This window comes from Neopelma chrysocephalum, unplaced genomic scaffold (genome assembly GCF_003984885.1).
Source record: "Neopelma chrysocephalum unplaced genomic scaffold, ASM398488v2 Primary Assembly neopelma1_377, whole genome shotgun sequence".
Lineage (NCBI taxonomy): Eukaryota > Metazoa > Chordata > Aves > Passeriformes > Pipridae > Neopelma > Neopelma chrysocephalum.
The window spans coordinates 257,078-282,048 of NW_020898041.1; the positions used below are offsets into that span (position 1 = coordinate 257,078).

The window sequence follows — 24,971 nt, forward strand, 5'->3', positions numbered from 1 at the left end:
AGAATTTCAAAGCACTATGGATTCCACCCTATTCTTTATTGAAAAGACTGTGAAAAATCCCATACCAAAACCAAAACCAATACTCACGAAGAGCAGGGCAGCAAACAAGACATATGGTGCATGGCTTGATTAATTTCTTCGTTATTAAAGGTACAATCTCTGTGAAGCAAGGAAAAGGAAAATCTGTGGATTGCAGCTTGTGATTCAAGTGTTTCACCATATGCAAAGCAGATTTGCTGTGAAAGGAAGGCTAATAGAGGGAAGAGGTTTTCAAAGCAAACACTGCTTATTCAAAACAATTAGGAAGGCAAACCGAAATCTGAAAGATACATTGTTGTAGACAAAACACAACTCACCTATGGAATTCTCTAGGAATCATTCTGGCAACAGTGACAGAAAGAACCAAAATTTCATTTGTGATTATTACACATGAAGAATCTATAATCACATTAAAAACAGTAAAGTAGAAATTATTACAACCCTCAGAGATCAGGAACACACAGCTGTTCCACTGTGAGGATCAGTGTGGAACTTCCCCACGGAACTGAGCCATGTGTGCCTACTTTGCTGGACACCAGCTTTTCTTCATTTTTGGGTAAATGCTCCTGTTAATGAGCCCATTAAGAAAACACAATTTTGAACTCTGGCTGGCAGAGGTCTTAGTATACTGAGCAGCTCTGGGCTTTGGAAAAATCACTTTACATTTTTATTCAGGCAATAGTTTGAGCTTGTTATTCCATCAGGATCCATAGCAGGTCAGTTTATGGCCAGTGATAAGGTGGAGCTGATAACAGAGAAGCACAATTAGCTCAAAAGTAAACCATTAGAGTTAAGAGAAGAAAACTGTTAGATAATAGCAGTCTCTCAAGGTGAGATCACAGAGCAGCACATGAGCCCATCTCTTCAGAAGGAACGTGGTGGAAAGCCCATAAAGGGGTGGTGGCACTTTGTGCCCAACCTCCATCCGCTGTGTACTTGACCCTGACTGTCCCCTGGGAGTGCAGTGACCCCAGGACTGGAAGTATGTGGGCAGGATGCCAGTAGGGGCCTCAGACACTGCTTGGATTGTTGCTTGCTGCTGGTGCTTGCAATTTGTGCAACAGTCCTGGCCTCTGCTTCAGTTCTTCTGGGAGCAAGTTCAAGGCTCCTCAGATCCAGGTTGCAGGTGGGAAAAACTGGCTCCCCATCAGGGAGTTTCATACATTCATGTCACTAGTACTAGGGAGAAAGCTATATGGGTGCTGAATTGCAAAGTTAGGGCCCAGAATATTGCTCTGCCAAGGACAGGAACTTTGCTGAAGGCAGTGTGTGAATGCTCAGCATTGGAGGTGACACCTCAGTGGACATTGTATCCACCACAGGAGCAGCAGGCACTGCAGAGGTCCTAGCACAGACTCATCTCCTGAGAAAGAATGCAAACCTCGGGGTCTAGGGTTGCCAGGAGCGCCTGGGGCCACTTGGAGGTTCCTGGGGACAGGAATGCTGGATGTGGTGGCTTCTGGCAAGAAGGGCATGACTGTTTCTCTAATGACAGATCTGCAACTGCAGAATACTTTCCGTTTCCAGCAGCAAGCAAGAGGCCGTGAGCTCTGCCTGGGGAGCACTTGGAGCCAGCTGAGCCTGACACATGCAGCAGAACCAGGAAGCATGGCAAGTGCCAGCAGTGGGAAACTGTGTCTTTCAGGGCTTGGTACCTTGACTTGATATCCAGGGATGTTTGCTGTTTGTTCGGGGCTTAGATCTGAGGTATATCAGGTTGACTGCTGAAGCCAGTCCAGCCCTTAGACTGCAATTCCATGCTGATTATCCATGAGAACACCAATGGTAATGTCCAGGAGACACTGACCAAGGGAAGAGTACTTATATAATTCTGAGGGTGAAGGTGTAGGACATTAGGGCCAAGGTGGAGTTCTCATTGATCCTGAGAGGACAAGGCTTGGAAGTAAGGCATGGATCATGTGGGTCAACCCTTGATTTTGCACATCAGTCTTTGTGACAGGGCTTTGACTTTGACAACTGTAGGTCTCTCTCAGAGGATGAGGAACAGCTGGGGAGAAAGAGGGTCCACTTGGCAAAGCTGGCCAACATGTTGAGAAATACTTTAAGAATGCTTTAGGAATAACAGAGAAGTGAGATTTCGTCATGAAATAGAAGTCTACAGTGGTGGAAAGAAAAAGGTGCAAGGTGACATGAAAAAATGAGATCTCAGGTATGATAAAACAGGGCAAAGAAAGCCCCACCCCCTAAGCATATGTATACAAATGTAAACAGTCTGGGAAACAAGTGAGAAGAACTAAATCTCCATATGCAGCCAATGAGCTGCAGTACCCTTAGAACAAGAGATGTGGTTGCACAGTTGGGCTGCTGCAGATCAACTCAGTGGAGATGGACTTGGGGATTTTATTGAACTGAGATCACAGCAAGCTGAAAATACAACTGGTAGAAAGAACATCAACAGCATCTTGGGCTGTATTAACAGGAACACACCCAGTAGATCCAGGGCAGTGATTTGTTAAATGACATACAGAATCCAGTTTTGGGCTCCACAAAATGGGAATAACAGGAACAAAGTACATCAAGTTCAGCAGATGGTCACAAAGATGGGGGAGAGAACTGGAGCATATGTGGTATGAGAAGAGGCTAAGGCTTTTTTTTTGCCTGCAGAGGAGACTTCAGAGGGACCTGAAGCTCTACAATGTCAGGCAGGCTTCCAGTTTCTACAAGAAAGTTGTTTATTACATGGAGCCACTTTTCACACTGGTGCACTGTAGGAGAATGAGAGACACTGGGTGTAGATTCAGCTGAGAGAGACTTGAATTGCATACAAGGACAAGCTTTCCCATTGTGGGGACTTGTCAGGCAGTGAACCAGGCTGCCCAGAAGAGGCTGTGCAGCCTTCCTACTTGGAGGTTTTCAAGACCAGACTAAGCAAAGCTCTGAGCAACTTGCTCTAACCTCATAGATGACAGGAGGGTGAACCAAAAACTTCCTGAAGTACTATCCTACTTGAGTTGTCCCACAGTCCTGCCCCTGCTGCCTCCCAAAACTCAAATCCAATATTTGGAAATGTTTGGAACCTTTTCTTGTTTGTTTGTTTGTTTGTGTGATTGTTTGTTCTCTTTAGTACTGATTGCTTCTTTCAGTATATTTCATATACAAATGAACCTTTATTTTTAAGATTCAAGTTTTGGCCCCATACCCAGTAGCAGAAATTCCTTTTCATTAGCCTATATTGTCCTACAATCAACAGTTGGCTACTGTCCTCTAACAGCATCTCAATGTGTACAATTTAAAATCAGCATCATAATTTCTTCATGCTTTTCACGTCCTGTGAAAATAAGAAAAGTTATGTGGAAGCTGCTGGCTTTATAATTAATTTATGGTCACTGTACCCCATCCCTTCACTCACACGAACTTTAGAAAGAACATTTGTCACAGTATTCTTATTAGTTTAGCATTTAACCTATTCCCAATTTCTAAACACTCATGAACACCCTTCTGAGAGACTGAAAAATTAAAGGTTAATGACTCAAAAAATCGGCCTTTTGCAAAAGCAGCAGATGCTTTGCTGAGACCAAGTTTATGTCCCCCCAGCAAAGGGGAGGAGGAGATTTTTGGGGGTATGTGGTGGCGAAACCTTCAATCTGCATAAGAACAGCCCAGGTGCAGAGGGGGTGTGCACCCAGTGCCGGAGGATGACCATGGCAAACCAACCCTGGTTTAGTAACAAGATGGGTTTTGAGCCAGATAAGTGAAAAGGCCAGTAAGGAGGCAGATTCTATGAGGTGGGATAATGTTTTTTATCATGCCTTCCAATAAAGCTCAGGTATAAAACTCTCCCCAGGGGGATGTATCGGGACATTCACATGTAGGCCTGAGGGTTTTCATCCTTTCTGATGGGGAATAACTGCCTCAACTACAGTGGTGTGAGAGGCAGCTCTCATGTCTTAGAAGGGGCCATAAACCATCGAGGACCTCCAAGGCACCCCCAGACTCATTTCTGAGGCCTTCCACCAGTGTTATATCAGACAGCGTAAAACTCCCGCCAGGGGAGGTACCTGGCCATTCTCACTTGAACCTAAACATGTATTAACCCATTGAAATTTTGGTTTCATGGGCCCCCAGCCCCAAAGGATCAAAACTGTGACCATCACCTTTACCAACAGGCATCGAAATTTGTCCATGGGTGGTGATATCTTCCCTCTCTACTCTCTAATCTTACCCTTTCTTTCTCTTATATTTTCTTAAGTGATATTTTTATACTTCTATATTGCTGTATTTCTATAGATAATAACCAAAATGGCTACATAACTCCTTTCCATTGCAACTAAATTGTTTCAAAATAAACCTGCCATATATATATATATATATATATATATATTTATACATTGGTCATTCGGTGTCGTTTCACTCTAATCCACCCCAAGGGATCTATTAGCAAGAACCTCAGTTACCCCACCTCATGGAGTGGGCCATAACAACTTTAAGAACAACCAACCAACCAACCAAATGTGAATAGGAGCTGGGGTAGACTGAATCCTGCCGCTGACTCCTGATCACATACAGCTTTGTGAGACTCATGAAAGGATGTCAGTCAAGTATTTATACCCAAAGTCATCTCCTCATAACTTTCATGAGTGTTTGTTGATTTTATGATTTCTGCCTAACTTGACTGCAGTTTCATTATTTTCAGTGGTTTCAGCATTTGGTGTTCATCCAAGTTTTCCCATCCAGTGGGAAAACTGATAGAATTACACTTTCTGGCTGAGAGAATATCAAAACTATTTTGGCTGTAGACCAACTACAAGACTCACCTATATCTATAGACTCACAAATAGTTAAAGAATAATTTAAATTGTAAATTTGTTGTGAGAAGTCTGTCATGAGGTCATGAGGTTTGTGTCTGGTCCAACCTTCCCTCTGAAAGCCAGGCCAATAGTATTGTTCAGAGATTTAAGCAGTTGAATTTTGAATATATTGAGGAAATGAGATCTCCTGACCTTGCTGGCAACCCGTCCCAGTGCTTCGCTGCTGCAGCTGTAGAAAAAGCATTCCTAACATCAAATCAGAATGCCATGTCCTCCAATTTGTGTCTTTTTTATTTCTACTGTGCGCATTTGAGAAGTATCTGGCTCCATCTTCTCTATACCAATCCACTAGGTAGCTGCAGAGAGCAATAATATTTCCCTTTTCATCTTTAGAAAAGTCTGTCTTTACCCATTACAGTGTTCTGAAACTGTCACCTTCCGTTCCTCTCTATCAGTTGCTGGAGTGGTTGGTATTCACTCTGGTAGAGGCAGTCTCAATCCCTTGACCAGAATACAAGACCTTGATTCCTTCCCCTAGTTTCACATATTTTTTTGTGATGGAGATGTTTCTAACATCTTCACTGATATAGGAATTCCTGATTCCATCTGACTTTATGCTTTTTGCCCTTGTAATATCTCTTTTTACAATAGATTTTTACCCATCTCATGTTGTTTCTGGGTGTCACTGAGGAATTTCCACCTCATCCAGGAACATGTTCGTTTAGTGCCTACAAGTCCTTTAGAAGATCTAATTTAAGTAAGCGCCTCATTTTTTTCTTAGTCTGCAGTTTACTAACACAGATGGCCAGTCTCTGCCATATGCTGATTCCTCAGGATTTTTCTTACAGGGGGTTGCACTCTTATAAAGTGCTCTGTGTGGACAAGGGCTTTTAAATAATTGTCCAATAGGACCCCATCAAGATCAATTCTTAAATCTCAAACTGTTTGTTCTTCTCACATACTAACCATTCAAGAAGATATATGTCTTCTGCTGGATGTGTGGTAAACAAATTCACCTGACGAAATGCAAGATTTCTTATCCCAGGGTTTTGTATTCTGACCCTGATGTTAACTTTTGACTCTCAGTAAGTACTGGAACCACATTATTTGAAGGCAGGTTAAAAACTGAGGCACTTTCATTCCGATTCTTTGGACCCAATCAATCTTGATGAATGTGGCATCTCAGTAAACTTCAGATACCTGGGGCAGAGATACATACATCTACACCTGTACTGGCACTTCAGGGATGCAATTCCTATTATCCTGAGCTGTAAGTCAGATAAATCAGACTATAGACACCTGTTTCTTTCCACCACTTAAGAAGGGGGTTTGGGAGGTCAGCCTTGAGTGGACTATATCTAGGACAGAAAAATTAAAATTAAAATTAAAATTAAAATTAAAATTAAACAGGAATCTCCTTACTTTTAAATTCTTCCTTACCTCAAGAGTTCTTGTGTCTAGAAATGCCTAACAATGTCAATTTTTTTGAACAACAAAAGTAACAGTTGATTTCAGCACAAAACCCCATAAACTTAAAATAGTGCAACTGCAGGTCACATTGAAAGAACATTATGTGCCCTTTGGGTATGTGAGCTTAAAAAATTAATTAAAGGAGTTGTAGCTGATTATCTTTCTCCTATGACCTACAACTAAATCTGCGGGCCTAGTGCTGTCCTCATTTACAAAAGTTAGTATTATTACAGAATCTACATAGATTAAATACAGTTGAATGAGGCTCACAGAAAATGCCTCTTACTGAACTTATAATATTTCTATTTGTTATCGTAATATTTTTATATACAACAGATATCCACAGGTGTGACAGCGAAACAGAGACAGACAAATGAAATAGAAAACTTCAAATTAAATAATTTATTTCCCCAGAGGAAAAAAAAATACTGCTTCTGAAACACCAGTGGAGAAACATTGTTCTCAAGATGAGAAAAAAACATCAAATAAGAGAAAAGTGTGACCTGTTTAAAAGGTCATCTAATCCTTCTTTTCCTCTAGGCAGGATAAACTAAAGCTACATTGGTTTTTTACAGATGTTTCATTAATCTCTTCTTTAAAGCTGGCAAAGACAGGCATTTGAAAATTTCTGTGGCAATTTATCCTTTGTGCTTAACTATTCTTAGCAGAAAATTCTGTCCCTATAAATCTCCTTTGCAGTAATTTTAGCACATTGTCCTACTCGAGCAAAATGTTTAATTCTATCTTCTTGGCAGTACGTTTTAGGAATTTGAAAACCATTAAGATATATCTTTCTTCTACTTTCTAGATTAAAACACATCTGTTCTTTAAAAATTTCTTGATGGGTCACGGGTGTTATTTTACCTTTGTCACTCTCATTGCTTTTTACTGTGGCTCCTTGAACTGTTCACATTTTTGAAATGAAATTGCACGAAGAATTTCTGCTGATATCTAGAACATGCAAATTGGAGCAGAAGGATTATTCAGCTTATTTTAACATGTAATCCACTTGTTTTTACAACAAAGCAATAAAATAATAGAAATCAAGGAACTCAGAGAATTGTTAGGGTTGGAAGGGACCTTAAAGACCATTTTGTTCCAATCCCTGACATGGGCAGGGACACCCCAACCTGGCCTTCCAGGGATGGGGCAGCTACAAAATATGTTGATTCATGTTTAGCAGTGATGTCCTACGATTCCTTATCCTTTTCTGATTAAATTACCCAGTTATTCCACATTTGGGTTTTGTGGAATTATGAAGGGCTTGGCTTTTGCTGAGGTACAGACACAGGTAAAACTGAGACCACAGCAAATGCCCATTTGTTTGAAGGAGTAGAGTTCTGGTGAGGAGCTAGAAAATTTTGAACAAAGTAATTGTTTGACTTCCCAGTTAAGGTATAGTCACTCACACAACAATAAAACCCCAGTGCTACAACAGAAAATAGATGGAGCTCCAACAGGTACTGCAGGAACTGTCTTCTTCTCCCCCGTGGTCAACTACCTCCCTGAGTCAGGTTTCTTGAAGTCAGAGTAATTGAATTACAGATACAGCAAAAAAGTTAATGTCCCTGCAAGATGATAGCCATATATTTCCTTGCCCTTAGAATCCTGTTCATGTTTGGAGACTCTACTGATGAATGAGGTATAGAAGTGATCTGCTGTTAAAGTTACACAAGCAATGGGACTTGTAGCAGCAAGAGCAGTTTGGTTCCATGCCTCCAGAGTAGGTATTTCCTTTGTAGGTATTCTGCAAACAAGGCATTTTGACAGGACAAAATGCAAGTGGTCATGACCTCTTTGAGTACTGATGGCACAAGAAAGGGTGGGGGAGGGTTTGGGAAACAGAATTTAAGCCCTTAGATGTAAAACTGAAGATGAGGACACCCTTCATTAGCTTTATCTGTAGTCTGGTTCAGCCCCCAGGATGAGATAAAAAGGCAGAGCAAGGCCTCAGCATGAACTGGGAAAATGTGGTGGGGAGAGGAGCATAGAATGACTAGGAGTGAGAGAATTTTTGGACTATATGGAATTTAGACAATTGACATGAACAATGACCATGTTTATGTTGGACATGATGATTAATTATGATATACTCAATGATCAGGAGCAGTCAAAAAAGTCAGAAAAATGTCTCAAAAGAGGGAATTTGCATAAAATATGCAAAAGAAGAAAAGAAGTGAAAAACCCAGGAAGCATCTGTATGCTTGTTTGTGAATCCAAATTGTTTATCTATTTTGAATGCTGCATGCAGCTGTGGGCTGCCCATCTTAAAAAAACAGAAACAAAAACAAAAACAAAAAAACCCAAAAAACAAACAGTAAGCCAAAAATTATAAAGAAAGATAATCTGGACTTCTCACAAAGAGAGAGTGAATGGTTTACAGGGTTCTCCAATTTGGAAAACAGGCAACTGCATGGAATGTATGATGGGCAAGAATGATTGGGCTTGAATGATTTGAGTACCATTATTTTGTGTCTCTCACAGTAAAAGAAGTAGGAGAATATTACCTGACATCAGCTTTAAAGTAAATGTAAGGCAGTCTTTTTTTATATGTGACTAGTTCCTTTCCTCAGGGAAATAAGGATTTGAAAGGTTTGTGTGAAAAATTGATAGTTTTTTAAAAAATGCAGAGACAGAGTCTGTTTCAAACTGTGAAGCAGAATGCCAGAACCTGGAAGACAGCTCTATTTTTTAAGCACGTACTCCAGGATCCTGTTGTGGATGAGATTTTGAACTAGATAAGCCCTTATTGGGTTTGCCATTTGCATATCCTGTTAGAACTTCCAAAAAGCATGTCTGAGGAACACTCTGAGCCAGGCTCTAACTCCATTTTCCATTGGTTTTTACTCCTCTCTCTCCCACATATCCCTACTTCCCCATCTCTTTTTTCCTGTAAGTTCCATCAGTTCTAGCACCAGCAGACTATTCTGGTGAGTTACTGCAGGTCCCCAAATTTTGATTTATATTGGGAATCACTGTATTATACAGTGACAGAGTTCCTAGTAGGGCTTTTCCCATACTGTTCTAATGTAAAAAATGACATCTCATATTCCCTAAATCCAGAAGAGTAGAAGTTCCATGGATTAATGTGTGTCAGTGGTAATAGCTTTATTCTACCCACGGCAAGCAGCAGAAATCATTGACATTTGAAACAAAAACTTTTTTCAAGTCAAAACCAGAGAAAATAACTGAACAAAATCAATTCTCCTCCTCTGTCTTTAGCTTTTCCCTAATACCTGAGGCAACAATGGCAAAAAACAGCTCAGGGAAGAAGGTTCGAATGTAAACTGCTGCTCTGGGGATAGGGTTGGCCATAAGCACCTCCTGCTTCTTCCTGCTCACTGTGCGCAAGACTTCCTCTGCTACCTCCACTGGGTGTACACCATATGCCACCTTCCTGAAAAAGACTGTAAATCAGAGAGGAGTGAGAGCTACAGACAGGCAGACAGACAGACAGACACTGAGGGAATGGTGGTGAAGATACACAACTAGTGCATCAGTCAAATCAGTTAAATTCCTACATACTTTTAAGCCCTTATCCATTCTATTCTCTTTCTCAGTAAGTCCCTAAGATTTTTTTACAATTTTGAGGTAAAATCTTTACAGCCCCTAAGAGAAGGAACAACCTGAGTGCACTGGAACCTTTGGACCTTTCATGCTCTCCTCCATCTCTATTCTTGATGCCCTGGTGTATTTATTTTCTCACATCATGTTGTCTCTTTCCATGTTCCTTCTCTTTTCACCAGGCTCATCTTACCTCTCCAATATCTCTTTTCTTTTGCTATCCATACCACTCATCCTTTCTATCATTTCCATTATTTTTCCTATGCTCCTATCTTCACCTTGAAAAAGCTCCCATCCTGCTACATGGGCCCCATCTTCATCCATCAAAACTTACATTTCCAAATAGATGCCTCCCAGTTGCCAGGTGCTGGTTGGCGATGGTACGAACAGATGAAGGTTGGATTCACAGTGCTGACAGAAATATCAAATTCTTCCATTTCAGCTCTAAGACAATCAAAAAAACCTACAGCAGCATGCTTGGAGGCAGCATCTAAAAGAAAAAAGCCCACATATGCATGTTTAGAGATATGATTGCATGCATGTAGATGTAGATGCTCCATAAGGCACCAATGTTTGGGAAAATGAGCATGGAATGATTAGCCAAAAGGCAAAAGAAGTGAATTATTTCACCCAGTGAAATTTTCATATGACATATTCAAAACAAGGAATAAGAAATTATTTGTAGAGTACAATTGTGCATGAGGTATGGAGGCAGTCTCCTGGGCATGTCAAAAAGCATTTCCCAGCTGGAAATAGTCCTGAGTTTGGGAACGACCTAGGTTAGAGAATAACACTTCTACTATCCCTACAGTTCAAAAATGTCTTTGGTGGATGGAGCTGTCCCCGAGATGAGTCCCCACACCCTCTGTTTTTGCAGTTTGTAACACATCCCTAAAATGCAGTGAAATACACGTGCATTGCTGGAATGCAGGAGTACTAACGTTTTGTACACTAATCGGGACTTTGCCCTGCAGCAGCAATCCAAGCTACTTTTAACATTGATGTGAAAGTAAGTGAATGTCAAGACTTTTTAAATCTGCTTTTAGTGTCTTTTTATTGAGGATGATATTAAAGCAAGATGATAATATGTGAACCTTGACCAAAAAATGGAACTGTGTGTTCAGTGCAGCAGAGCTGCAAAACACTCATTCACCTTTTATTTGACTCAATTTACAGTGAAAATCAACCTGTGTGTAATATAATCTAAACAATGGCACAGGGGCTCTTGGGAATGGAGAGATGTTTCTCCATTCATTTATCTTGACATTCTTTCTTCTAGCAGCTTCATTTCATGCCACATAAATATTAGTAGGGGCATTGTAAAAACTCTCTCTGTTGGCTCTTCTGCTTCTCATGGTTTTATACACAAATAGTGTATCTTGACACAATTATCTGTATCCTAGATGGAAACCATTCCAGATGTCACATCAATGTGTTGTTTCTTTTTTGAGCCTTTTTTATAGTCCTTATACTTCTTTAGAGATGGGACACCAAAACTGCACACGTGTTCAAGATGTGGGCATTGCATAGATTTGTGCATAAATGTACAAAGACATAAAGATAGGTTTTACTTTATTTTCTCTACTGCTTTCCTTACAGTTTCTGTCACTGTAATTTGCTTTCATGGAACCAAACATCACAATCCTGAGGTCTTGCAGACCTTTTAATTCAGAGTCCATTGTTCGCTCTGACCTCCTGTCAAGCTAAAAATTTCTATTTACATCCATCCCAAGTTTAAAATGTCTATTTATATCTATCCTATATTTTCTGTCCACTAACTTTGTATTTCAGACATGCAAAGACCTTTCATCATAACTCAGGACAGCCTAGTTTCCTTAGAGCTTTGGATGAAAGACCTTCTTGAAAAATTTCTAGAAAGTCAAGCAGAATACAATTACTACATCTCCTTTTAAACTCCCACACATAAATCCATTAAAAGCAGGAGGCTTCCTTTGCAAAGCAGTAGCTTGTATCTACCCATATTTTATATTTACACACTATACTTCATTATGGTTTCTACCAATATGCCCAAGTATAGATGTAGATATATATTCTATCTATACAATATATATTTATATATATATATAATATATATAAAAAATTTGCTGTCATATTTGATATCCTCTTATCCTCAAGTACCTTAGGCAGCACCTTCAAAGGTACTATTTTAACTATTTCTTGCCAAGTTCCACTCCTTTAAAAAAATTTCAGCCAAATACTGTATTAATGGTCTACTGAATTAGGGTGCACTTTTAATAACCTATTATCAGTGTCATGGACTACTCACAACTTATGCATTAGAATGCCTTTGCTATGTATAACTTACAGGCTGCACGAAATGGGATTCCTATTTTCCCTTGAATGCTATTAATTAGAACAATTTGGCCAGTTCTTCTTGAGATCATGTTGGGAAGAATGGCTGCAAAAAGAGAAATATGAGAAAGAATCACGTAAGTAAAAGAGCTTAATGTATTTAGTGAAAAGGAGTGACGGCTGAATTGTAGATATCACAACTACCTTTGGTTAATGTTATAGGTCCAAAATAGTTGGCATCCATTATCTTTTTATCAAGTTCCAATGAAATGCTCTGCACTGCTCCTTTCACCTTCATACTTGCATTGTTGATTAGTATATCCACACAGCCATAGCAATTCAGGATTTCCTTAGCTACATCTCGAATGCAGTTTATGTCTGAGATATCCAGAAGTATGAGCTTTGGCGCATATGTCTAATAAAGAAAAGACTCATAGCAATGATAATTGTTATCTAAAAAATTTATTTCTGTTTATTTGTCTTGTAAATTAATTTATCTTGACATTTGAATAAAGTGTTTTTATTATTCTCACATAAACTTCCAGGGTTTTTTTAAACCTACTCTGGAAAGAAGGTAGTTCAGCAATGAGAGCTGGCATTGCTCAGCCTGGAGAAAGCTCTGGGTAGCCCTTCAAGCGGCTTTCAGTGCCTAATAGAGTTCCAAGAGAGATCTGGAGAGGGACTTTGGACAAGGGCCTGGAGTGACAGGACAAGGGGAAATGGCTTCCCACTGACAGAGGGCAGGATTAGGTGGGATACTAGGAAGAAATTCCTCCCTGTGAGGGTGGCGAGGCCCTGGCACAGGTTGCCCAGAAAAGCTGTGGCTGTCCCATCCCTGGAAGTGTTCCAGCTGGGATTTGTTCCAAAGAGGTGGAGAAACTAAAAATTATTTTGATCTTTAGACCCATCTCCCAGTCCTTGAGCACACTAATTACGGGAAAAATGCATGACACTTCCTGCACAAATGAAGCATTCGGATCCCTTTCACTCAAATTATCAGGCTAATTTCTCTGCTGAAGATTTCTAGCTGGGTGGCTTATTCAGAATGCAGATGCACTCAGATGATTTACAGGAACTGCCTTGGATTAGCTCAGGAGAGCAGGATTTTGACATTGTGCTCTGAACACCTTCAGAGGCATTTCTTTCTCTCTCTCTCTGACAGAGAGAGTTATTTTTCCTGGACTCTGTTTGGTGTATTACCTGGGAGACCAAAGTCACTATTAACAGTGAATCATGTTTCTTGTACCTTGTTTTACTGGGTCTAAAAGCACATTGTATACCTGAACAAGGTGTTTACCTCAGGCTATGAATACATACCATACTGGGGTCTGTCACGCTAATTAAGGCATCATACAAGGCTTCTAACTTTTCCCATGTCCTGCCACACAACACAAGCCTTGCTCCTCCTGTGTGAAACACACGAGAACATTCTAGGAGAGAAATACATTCAAAAGAAATAATTACAATAATGACAATTTGATTTTGCTTATTTTGCTTGAAATGGGATGCTGTTTTTGCTAATGACGTTGAATCCATGCCTTAAAATTAATTAATTTTGAGAGAATATATATGTATTAAAAAAAGCATCGAAATTTAATAGTACGTGAGTAATAAATTCTAATTTAATGTAATGTTATTATGCACAATTAATGGTACAGCACAATAGCACTGTTTAGTAATGGGATTTAATAACAAAGTAATTGAGAAAAGAACAATATATCAGTTAATGAATAATGGGTTTGAGTTAGAAAAATTTTTCTGAATATATTTCACAGACATTTTTCCTATAAATAAAACTGCATACAAAAATAAACACCCAAGGTCGTTACAATACAAACTGCATCTTTTGCAAACCTTCATGTCTGATGCGCTATAAAGAAACCAACAAATCTCAGTAAACAGTAACACTAGCTCTGTGTTACCCTCATGAAACTCTTGGCAACAGGGAACTCATCTCCAACTTTGATAAAGAGCAATATAGATAAACTCACCGCCCACTGGTGCACAGGTGGAGCACTCATGAGACAGCCCTTTCTCCTACAGACCCTTCCCTCCAGATGTAACCTACCCCAAGAGCTTTATCTCCTGAGTACTAAACTTTCCCAGTAATCAGCAGAGCCATCAGGGATCAGCTTGTTCAGCTACATTCCCCACAGCCTTCCTGAGAAGGGAACTGGAAAGTTTCTGGGAATGCTGGGCTAGCACTGCATTTTCTTCATTCAGACACATTCTGAGCTGGGGATTTACCCCAATTTAAGCTAGGTCTCTGGGGAAGATTCTTCTCCCTTTTTCATACAAGTGAACTACGACTGTGCTTTTCTGAAAGTGGGGACTCATATGGCAAAAGGAACTGGCAGTCAGGGTTCATCATCCCCTCTCAGCACAAGACTGCAGCCAACTCATTAGCGCAGGTCTTCGTGGGGGTGTGTGACCAATTCAAGCCAAGTTATAAAATACAAAGCTGGAGCACCTTGACAACTTCTGTCTGGTCTATTTTCTTCTCTAGGTCATGTTGAGGGAGAATACATTCCTCATCATCCTCTCAGTTTGACCAAAGACAGGCATTCAAGAATATGGAGCACAGATACCTCATAGGAATCTTTATGGAATTCATTGTTAATTGTATCCCTCTGGCAGTTGTAGGCTGCTACAGTGATATAGCTGCACTGAAACAGTCCAGGAATCTGTCAAGGCTTTCCTCCTCACCAGGAAAAGTAGACATTTGCCTGCCTTTTATTTCTCAGAATAGATAACGTCCTGCAGATAGGCCTGAGGATACAACTGATGATGTGTCCAAGGCACCCCACACCAGAGGTCTGCTTCGTATGCAGCCAGAGTTAGCTGACAATGGATTATATGTACTTTTATGATTGAAAATCAAGAGTTAGTTTTCCTGATTAAGTCTTCCAAAAAGCTCTCAGCCTTGGAGCTCTCATGTTTGGTTTCTAAATCAAATCTATATGAAAGCTATGTAGTCAGCATTGGAAGAAAATGAATGTGGTCTTACAATGCCTTTCAGCCTATTTGTTTTGTCTCAGCTCCAATGGCCTTTGTTGACAATAGAACAACCCAAATGCTATGGTTTGCTGTCCTCCAAGAAGCATTTTCTTCATATTTCAATATCCACAGGAAATCCAGTTATGCTCATCTACCAATTTAAGATTTCTTAAATGCTCATGTTAGACTAAATATGGATCAATCTTGTATTTTTGCAAACCTGTGCAGCTGGAGGCTTTTATTTAAGCAATCTTTTTCATTATTTACAACAGTAATTTCACGAACATCTTTCATTTTCTTTCTTTTCTAGTGTAGAAAAAGTTTTTATTTAAAGCCCAAAAGATTATTTGCCAGTACAACTATACCATTATTTTCCCTATAAACAGCAGTTGGGTCAATCTTATGGAAAAAAATGCGAAAAAGAGTACTGCGTGAACAGCAATAAGGGTGAAAAAGGGAAACCAATGATGTCCTCCTCTAGAAGCTTCCGGGACTTTTCTGAGTTATAGCACTCAGAAGAAACAGGAACTAAGTTTCAATAATAACCATAAACGATTGAAAACATCTTCAATCATCATAGTTTTCTTTTTTAACTTTGATGAATGTTGTCTTTAGTCCAGAAATTCTGGCACGTAGGAAAAAGAATTTGGCTGTTTCTTAAGAGGTCACATACAGAGCTATTGGCCACACAGCCAGTATTTGAAAGCCCTGGACAAATGGCCATCACATATGCATGAGTGGACTGCACAGTAAATTTTGCATTATTCATTCAAGCCTGCAAATAACTTCTTGATGTCACCCTATGGGATACTGGTTATAGATATATTTGGGATAGTAAAATAAAAGTGCTGTGAGTTACCTCCTTTTTCATCTCCATGAAAAGGTGGGTGGGGGCACCACACACAAACAGTTGCTTTTCTAGCCTCAAGAGACAGGCAACAGCTAGTTACGGGGGGGGGGGAAAAAGAAAAAAAAAGAAGAAAAAAGGATAAAAATTAAAAAAAAAAAAAGAAAAAGAAAAAAGAGGAAGGAAGGTTAATATGGAAACTGAAGTTAGGAAAATTGTCACCAAGGATCATGCAGTGCTGGAGCAAGACAGCTGGAAAAATGTTCAATAAATGTTCTTTATTCTTGGAGGGTTCCAAGATTTGGCTTGAAGCCACACCCAAACAGATCCAGCACTGGTGATATTTCCGCTCCAAGGAAGATTTTTATCTAGAAACCCAGACATCCTATAATTCTACAACACACCCAATCTCAGCAGGAGTTCTCTGAATCATGCCTCTCCAGTAAAAATATTGAAATATAAAAGTCCTGGTTCTAGCCAGGGTGGGGGCAACTTTTGCAGCAGCCAGGAGATGTACGGCAGGACCCCAGGGTTGTTCAATCCCGCCCCAGCCCTGCACAGGGCAGTCACATTTTTCCGGTTTGCTGGGTGAGCAGTCAGGTGGTGTCGGTTCCACACATTGGTGTGAATCATTTGCCTACCTTGTACCCTCTGTCATTGGTATTGTTGATGTTCATTTTCTTATCTCATTGCTGTTTCCAGTAAATTGTTCTTATTTCAACCCACGATCTCTGCCTTTTGTGTCTCTAATTCTCCTCTCCATCCCACCGTGGGGGGATGGGGGGAGTCAGCGAACAGTGTGTGGTGTTTCAGTGAACACCAAGTTGGGGGATACCATTCCTAAACCACAACAATAACCAACCTGAGAAAATGCACAGTAATATTATCTTCAACTGAACCTGAAATGTATCAGGTAAAGGGAATGACCAGGTGGGATGAGGAGGCCAGAATTATTTCATATCTTGTCCTAACAGCCTCTGTTGCAGATCTCTGCTCTGTTCTGCTAAGGACTAATTCTGCAGGAGCATTCCCTTTCCCCATTTGTTCTCTCCTTGGGAGTGCAAAGGTTTTAACAGACAGCAAGTCTTCATTAAAAACACCAAAATATAGCCTTGAGCTATGTTTGCCTTATCAGGCACTTGAATCTACTGCCCCTCTAGTGAAGCCTAGAGCAGGACTGTACATAAGCAATATATGACTCAGTACCTTTAATCAACAGCACCATGTAGGCAGGAAATAGGAGTCAATAAGTATATCATACTTATTATTCCAACCCATATGGGTTGGAAAGGATCTTAAAGACCAACCAGTTCCAATCTCCTGCCATGGGCAGGGACACCTTCAACTAAACCAGGTTGCTCCAAGCCCTGTCCAACCTGGCCTTGGCACTTCCAGTGCCACAGCTTCTCTGGGCAACATGTGCCAGGGCCTCACCACCCTCACAGGGAGGAATTTCTTCCCAATATTCCATCTAATCCTGCCCTCTGTCAGTGGAAAGCCATTTCCCCTTGTCCTGTCACTCCAGGCCCTTGTCCAAAGTCTTTCTCCAGGTCTCTTGGAGTCCCATTAGGCACTGGAAGGGGCTCCAAGGTCTTGCCAGACCTTGTCTCCAGGTCACCCAGGCAATGAGCCACTTAAATAGAAAAACTATCTCATTCCCTTTCCTTCTGTCCTCTGAATTCACCATTACACATAACCAGGCTGCCCAGTTGGAAGTACTGGACAATGTCAAGGGAAGAGGAGTAACATGGGTGATAGAGGGGGCAGAGATACAAACAGTGACAGAGGGGTGAGCACTGCCGTTTACAAGGAAGCAAGAAATGTTGAAGTCTTTAAGGGTTGGAAAGAAACATGTGAAAAGTAAGATGACACCTGTTTATATGATTTGCAACTACCTTGCTGTGACAGCCTATGTAATAAGATCTCATAGCAGCAACATGCTAAAAATAGCACTCAGTGTGCTTATAAAACCTCTCATCCTATTGAATTAAATAAATACAAAGCTCTGCAGTTCCTAGAAGTTTATCAACAGTTCCTGTGGCTGAGCCTAAAAATATAAATTTAAAAATCATAGTATTTTTTCATAAATATAGCTCCTAATTTCTCCTTCATCCAGTCAGTTATGAATATATACAAGGTAATGTATGCACATTTTATCACCCAGGGTGGTTCTCTGGCTATTTCTGTTCTCTGTTCTCTGAGAAGAAATGAGACAACTCACCCTTGCCTAGTCCAGAAATGGCATCCGTAATCACCACCACCTTGTTTTGCACCGCTGACTTGGACAATAGCCACCTGACTGACTGGTAAATATAAATAATTCCACTGATCCCTAAGAGAAGCAATGGTAGAGCAAGTACAGCAAGAATACCCATCTCTGTGGGAAACAAAAGACCATATGAGAGTACAGTAATCATAATACACATTCATTAATTTTCAAACATTCTTATCTAAAACCCCAACGTTTTCATATATAGAAAATCCAGTGATCAGAAAACCAAAGACTTGAAGCAGCAGGTTGTTTTCCAATCAGTGAGTAGTATTATTATTTAATAGACAGGGTAATATTGTTTCTTTTTCTGTTTTTGTCATCTTTGTATGGTCTAAGCAAATCTGGATTCCTCTTATTCAAAATTACTATATGTTGGCAAAACCATAGTAGAATGTACATATATATGTATGTATATATGTACATATATGTACATTCTATTATGCTTTAAGGCAAAACATAGGCTAAAATATAACACTGAACTTTTAATTACAAACTTTTAATTATGTTGCTATTATTAGAAAACAGAGAAAAAGCTTTTAATCCAAATTTCAGATAAAACTCACAATAGATGTCTTTGCTATTCTAAAAGATAGAGAAAATATAATCACTTACTATGGCTATGAAGACTCCAGATACAGATAAAGCATTCTACTGTATTTTTGTAAATCTTTGTATTACAGGTTTAATAAGGATCCTTTAGCAATTTCATAGAGCATTGATTTGTTGAGGCTGCTAGCCCTGAATGAGAATGGCTATATACCGCCCCGTGACAGAGGCACTGCCAGAGTAAATATAGCATCCACAGTGTGATCCACATGCCTGACCTATCTAGCCCAACAGCTTGGGCAGTCATATTAAAACTCTTCTTACACTATCAATTCAACTGGACAAAGAACAACCTCTCCTTCTGCCTTGCTTTTCATTGTTCATAATAATGTTTTAATTTCTTGAGATTGGCCTTCAATTAACTTTAGACATCAAAACATTTGTGTAAACTCCGTAACAATAGGTCTTCAAAACCAAGGAAAAGGTACCATAAAGAAGTTGCCCCTTGCAATAACCATAGTTCAGCAATATGAATGATTTATGAATGTGTCAGGAAAAGGTCTCTGAGCAAGCTGACTTGGGAGTCAGTGCATCATACAGAGCTGCTGCAGGCAGATGAATGCTGGAAAGCAAACGAGGCTGGCATCCTGTGCTGCCAGGGGCTACAGGCTGCTTTCCACTCTCGGTATCTGCTAGACAGATCTGCCTCTTTCCCAGCAGTTTCAGGACCATATCAACTTTAGGTAGGTGACCTAACTCTTGCATTTTCTGCAGAGAGACATTATCTGTTCATAGAATCACAGAATGGCTGGGATTGGAAGGGAACTTAAAGCGCTTCTCGTTCCACTCCCCTGCCATGGGCAAGGACACCTTCCACTAGACCAGGTTGCTCCAAATCCCATCCAAGCCCCATACACGTTCAAGATCCAAGCCTTGAACACTTCTAGGGATGGGGCAGCCATAACCTCTCAGGGGCAACCTGTGCCAGTGCCTCACCACCCTCTGAGTAAAGAACTTGCTCTTAACACCTAATCAAATCTCTTTTAGTTCAAAACTGAACCCCCTTGTCCTATCATTATCTGCACATGTAAAAAGTTGTTCTCCCTCTTTTTTATAAGCTGCAATGCGGTCTCTCCAGAGCCCTCACTTCTCCAGGCTGAACACCCCAGCTCTCTCAGCCTGTCTTCAGAGCAGAGGTGTTCCAGTCCTCAGAACAACTTTGTGGCCTCCTCTGGACTCCTTCAACAGGGCCACATCCTTCTTGTGCTGAGGATCTCAGACCTGGATACAGTACTCCAGGGAAAGTCACAGAAGGGCAGAGTAGCTGTGATTATTAACCTGACAATCACACTTATGGGTTGACCTTTGAGGTTCTAGGGAGAAGAAGGCTTTACCATAAATCATTCATGTTTTGTTTTTTCAAAAAATTTTATCACCATCTTAAAACTGCAGTTCTGACAACCAGATTCACACTTCTGTTTGTGCTGTGTACCTGGCCATCTAAACTCTAATTTTCATCTCCAGTCAGAGAATGCAATCCTATAAATGATGAGTCATTGATGTTGGAGTGTTCTAACAAAGAAGAAAGACTTCATGGTTAGGTCTGCAGGTACCAGGATGGTGGTAGTTTTTGATGAGTGGGAATGAGTAGAAGGTTATTTAAGAGAGTGTAGGAGGGGACTTTTAGATGTAGTTTGTAAACCTAACTTGCTCTAGAAGCTAATGATTTCAGGAAGCAAGATGTGTATTCTTGTCTGTGAAAGCCAATGTTGCCTGCCAAAGAACTCATGATTTAAGGTTTTAAGATTTCCAAACCACAGAATTGTATAGTGTGCCAATGCTTGAAACATTGCATGCATTTCTTTCTCAAACAACTCCATCATGAATGACAGATATGAATAAATACCTGTTTTCCAATACAAAATGGTCATGGTGTCCTGTAATGTACATCAGTTTCTACAGGAAAATGTAAAAACATTAAGTCAAATGAGCTGAGAAGTTGTGCCAAGCCACCTGCAGCAACAGAGAGGAAATCGGATTTCCATCATTCTTAAAGCCCCAGCTATCTTCTCTTACTTTTAAAGCATCAGTTTTTAATAAACAAATGTGCAGTTCCCCATCAACAACTGAGCTAGTTTGTTCCTTTAATGGAACACGATGTGTTGTTTGTTTAATTCATTCAGGGTTCTGGAAATATTTTTTTCTGGGAAGGTTAAACATTAAAAAAAAAAAGCACACACTAAAGATATTTATATGAGTTCCAAGTAATTTGTTTCCAAATGAACCCGAACAATGGTAAAAGTAATGCAGGAGCAAGACTAGGACAAAGTCAATGGAAAGAACTTGACAGCACACAATGTGTAAGATTGTAAACATAAAATGCTAACATGTCTATTAATAAAAATGAACAATTTTAAAGGAGAACTGCCAAAGTCATCTGGAAATATACAGACATACAGTGATTGCAATAACCAAAACACACAAATCTTCCCAAGCACAGAAATCTCAGTCTGGGGAAGTACGAGAAATGTATTATGCACTGCCACCTTCAGAGTACCCTTGGGAACACCAGAGGAACAGGAATAACTAAAAACTATTCTAGAAGGCAGTTCCCATTTAAAGGGTAAATTACCTACAGGGAAACTTGAACAAAAGTGAGGCTTTCTCTCTCCCTCATCTGATTCTGAAAGTCTCTATATCCTGAGCTCCAGGAACTGTCCCAGATGATGCCAGAGCTGAACAGTGTCCAAATCTGAAGATCTAGAGCTTGTTTCCCTGAAGTGCTCAACCCAGGTCGCTGCCTGCATCAGCATGCACTTACGAACATCTGCATTACTGACATTTCACGTTGTTCAGAAGTGCTTGACAAAGCATTTGGTGGATATTCTTTGATGTTTTGTTTGTGGTTTTGTTATTTTTTTGGAGGAAGAGTTTAACTCATTATAGAGAAAGCAATGATTAGGGGCACTGGTGGTTAGCATTCACCCAGGAATAAGAAACCAAGATTTCAAATCTGTCTCTGTTCCAGAAAGATGATTCCATCTTTACAGTTATCATTTTCAGGGGTTGTGAACTCCCTAAACATGGGTATATTCTTGTCCACAGCAAGGTTTAACCAGTCCAACATCTACAATTTCTTTCTTTGAGTAGAAATGGAAGGACATATGGATTTTCATATACTTTGAGAGGGTATATGTCTCTAACAGTGGAAGTCAGAGACATTTTTAACAATAGCAATAGCCAGGCAAAGTGTTTTAATTCTGTGGTTCTTATGCTCCGGATAAGGGAACATATAGGCTGTAGTGAGTCCTGTATTTCCCATTTGTCTCAGCCAAATGACATTGTAGGTGAATTTTACCTTTTTTGTTCCCCTTCAGCCCTTTTTTCATTATTCTTCCATTCTTATTGATTCTCTTTGTATTTTCTTTTGATAGCTCTGAGATCACTGAGCATACCGACAGGACAGCTTCTACTTAAAGATGCTTTTGGGATTTGCTAGAATTCCTGTGTTTATACCTATGTCATAACCATTTTTGAATGATGCTCACCTCAGAGACCTGTTGTTGACTTGCAGGATTAGCCCATCATATAATACTACCATGAATATTTTCAAGCACTGAAAACCACAGAAATTCCTGCTTGAAAAAGCAGTCAGCATGTTTGGTCCTGGGAGCAGCAAGAACATAATTTCCATTCTCAACATAAAAAATTAATATTAAAAATTTTTTATTAAAAACCTGCTCTTTGAAAAGTCCTGTAATCACAATGCAAGAGCCAGACACTTCAAAATCAGAAATACAGTATCAACAGAAGAACATCTAGTTCAAGTCAAACATGCTGCCTCCTCAAGGTAAAAAACACTCCTCAGTCCATGCAATTACTTATTTGATGTTCTCTTCTCACACATGTACAGCAGTGGTGTGCCACGGTATGTAGGCATGGTTCCTCCTACATACTCCAAAAGATAAGCATCTTGACCAAAAGCCACAAGGAAACCTGGTATTCATCTCAGTAATAGAGACATACAAGCACACAGTCAACCAGCCCTCTGTTCTCCAGAAGGAGATTCTACTGGGTTGACCAACACGTTTCCCTCCAGCTTCCTGGTGGGCTTCGATCTGCTGTCAGCTTCATCACAATCCATAGGCATCTGCACTCCTACTGTTTGAAGATCTCGTATCTTCTTTGTACCCGATTTCATTCACTGATATTTTCTATTTCTGAATAGCTTTTTGTAGACATTTTTTTTGCCCTTTTATTTCTCAAACTCCTTCCAAAGAAACAATCCACTCGGAATTACTTTTTGTCCACTGGTCCCAGTTTGGCAACATCCATACGCAAATTATGTGGTTCCAATCTAGTTACCAGGCAATCCCAACCTGATAAAGTGTTACTGATATGAATAGTGAGTGCCCTACCAAGACTCTGCACCTCCATATTATCCAACAGTTATCCCATTTATAACAATTGAGTATCAGTTATCTTATATGCTTCTTGAAAACAGTCATTGCACTTCGGCCTTCATTCCTCTGCCTTGCTTACACACAGTCTGCACACTAGAGCAAGAGAATGTTTTTCACACTCTGATGAGAGCAGACAGCATCCTTGTCCAGGAACTGGCTCAGACAGTGTAGTGGTTCCCTGTACACACTCTGGCCAGCTATAAGATCTAGTGCCTTATAGTGCTGCTGAAGGATTTTTTGCTCACAGACTCCCTCTTATGGATTTAAGGAAAGAGATCAGTTCTCACTGTGCACAACTTACCATGGCCAGTCAGATTATATTTTTGATCTGCTATGATCAGTGGGAAACTTTAAAAAGGTTTCATGGCTTTCAAATTCTGGTCTCCCTCATAACTTACAAGTACCTATGGAAAACCTGTAATTGGCAGTAGAATGTTGTTTCACAGTATAACCAAGTCTCCATTCCTTCAAGGATTTCAGTGCTTGGTGCCTCTCCCTTTATTTTTCCCCTCACTCCCAAATTCTATGTAAAAAAGACCACCTTAGCCTTTTCTTCCTTTCTCTTCCATGCCTTTTAAAACCTCTTTTATCTTGGCTAGAAGACCAGAAGACAGTCTTCCTACTGTGCTCCAGACTGGACATATGTCACCTTGTGTTTTCAACACTACACCTAGGGACTGTTTAATCCAGTTTCACACTATAGCAAATACCTGAGCAAATATGTGAAGTTTATCTGCAGTACATGAGCTTGGAAGTCAGTGCTGGTCTGGTTTTTTAACCACCATATGGTTTATTGAAGGATGGCAAGAGGCAGACTGTTTACCTTCACAGATGGTCTCATGCTGTAAAAAAGCACCTGTTGGTCTCAGCATACCCTCCCTAAAAAATCTTCTGAAAAGTAAGTTCAGTTTTCAGAACAAGCCACCATTTCTAACTCTTGCTGCTGGAGACATTTAAGAAAAATAGCAAGTACTGATATCAGTCAGAAGGTCTCTGATGATGCTTTAGAGATTTCACTGCTCAAAACACTTTAAGATTTTTATCTTCCTACTATCCCTGGTTTTGATGGTGACTGTGAGTCCATCTGACTCATCCCTGGAATGTCATAGGCCCAGAAATCATGACCCTGCAGACACGGTGGTGCAGACTGAGCTCTAAAGTACTTTCTGACACAAGGTAAATGCACTCCCATTCCACAGGATTCCTACCTGCAGCTCTGGATGGCAAGGCTAGGACACTTCCTTGCCACACCTTGGCAGTTGCTGGGAATGTCTTGTTCCAGCTCAGGGATGCAACAAGCATGCAGAGTAGATGCTCCGCTTCCCTCTGAGCCACTTATCGTCCACAAAAAATTGGATCTCACAGTACCGCCCGTGTGATTTCCTGACCTCTGATCTTTCTACAACCCCATGAGATTCTGGACCTGCAAGAACCACGGATGGCCATCAGTCACGTGAGCTGCCACGGCAACATTCCGCCAGGCTTCAAATGTCACAGTCTGGTGCTGTTGCCCCTGTGTTTGAGTAGGGGGCAACCCCAAACACCCCAGAGGGCTCCATCTGTGGGAAGCACCTCAGGGTGAGGCTGGGGGTCCCCATGGGGCTGCAAAAGGTGATGTAGGTAAGGACAACACCACCGCGCAACTTGAGGGCCTCAAACCTGTGAGGGGTAGGAACTCCTGCACCTGCTCT

At 40.4% G+C, this 24,971-nt stretch overlaps 1 protein-coding gene across 2 annotated transcripts; it reads right to left on the reverse strand.

Moving 5' to 3' along the window:
* Positions 1-7,228: 7,228 nt before the first annotated feature.
* Positions 7,229-24,767, reverse strand: DHRS7C (dehydrogenase/reductase 7C). 2 transcript variants are annotated; one of them, XM_027706491.1, is made up of 8 exons: positions 24,489-24,767; positions 20,724-20,773; positions 18,221-18,376; positions 13,473-13,585; positions 12,360-12,570; positions 12,169-12,261; positions 10,177-10,332; positions 7,229-9,685 (listed from the first exon to the last, which is right to left on the reverse strand). In XM_027706491.1, exons 2-8 carry the CDS (start codon positions 20,746-20,748, stop codon positions 9,477-9,479), a joined length of 963 nt encoding a protein of 320 aa, XP_027562292.1. In that variant the 5' UTR covers positions 20,749-20,773; positions 24,489-24,767; the 3' UTR covers positions 7,229-9,476. The 2 variants fall into 2 exon arrangements, with proteins under 2 accessions (XP_027562292.1, XP_027562293.1); XM_027706492.1 differs by lacking the exons at positions 20,724-20,773; positions 24,489-24,767 and adding an exon at positions 18,884-19,095.
* Positions 24,768-24,971: the final 204 nt, after the last annotated feature.

Bases quoted from the DNA above. Each gene is read 5' to 3' on its own strand.
- DHRS7C (XM_027706491.1), bottom strand. From the start codon at position 20,748: ATGACCATTTTGTATTGGAAAACAG. The intron at 13,586-18,220 runs GTGAGTTGTCTC...TTTCTCTCCTAG, and splicing joins CATTTCTGGACTAGGCAAGG to AATGTTCTCGTGTGTTTCAC. The intron at 9,686-10,176 runs GTAAGTTTTGAT...TCTGATTTACAG, and splicing joins GGAGGCATCTATTTGGAAAT to TCTTTTTCAGGAAGGTGGCA.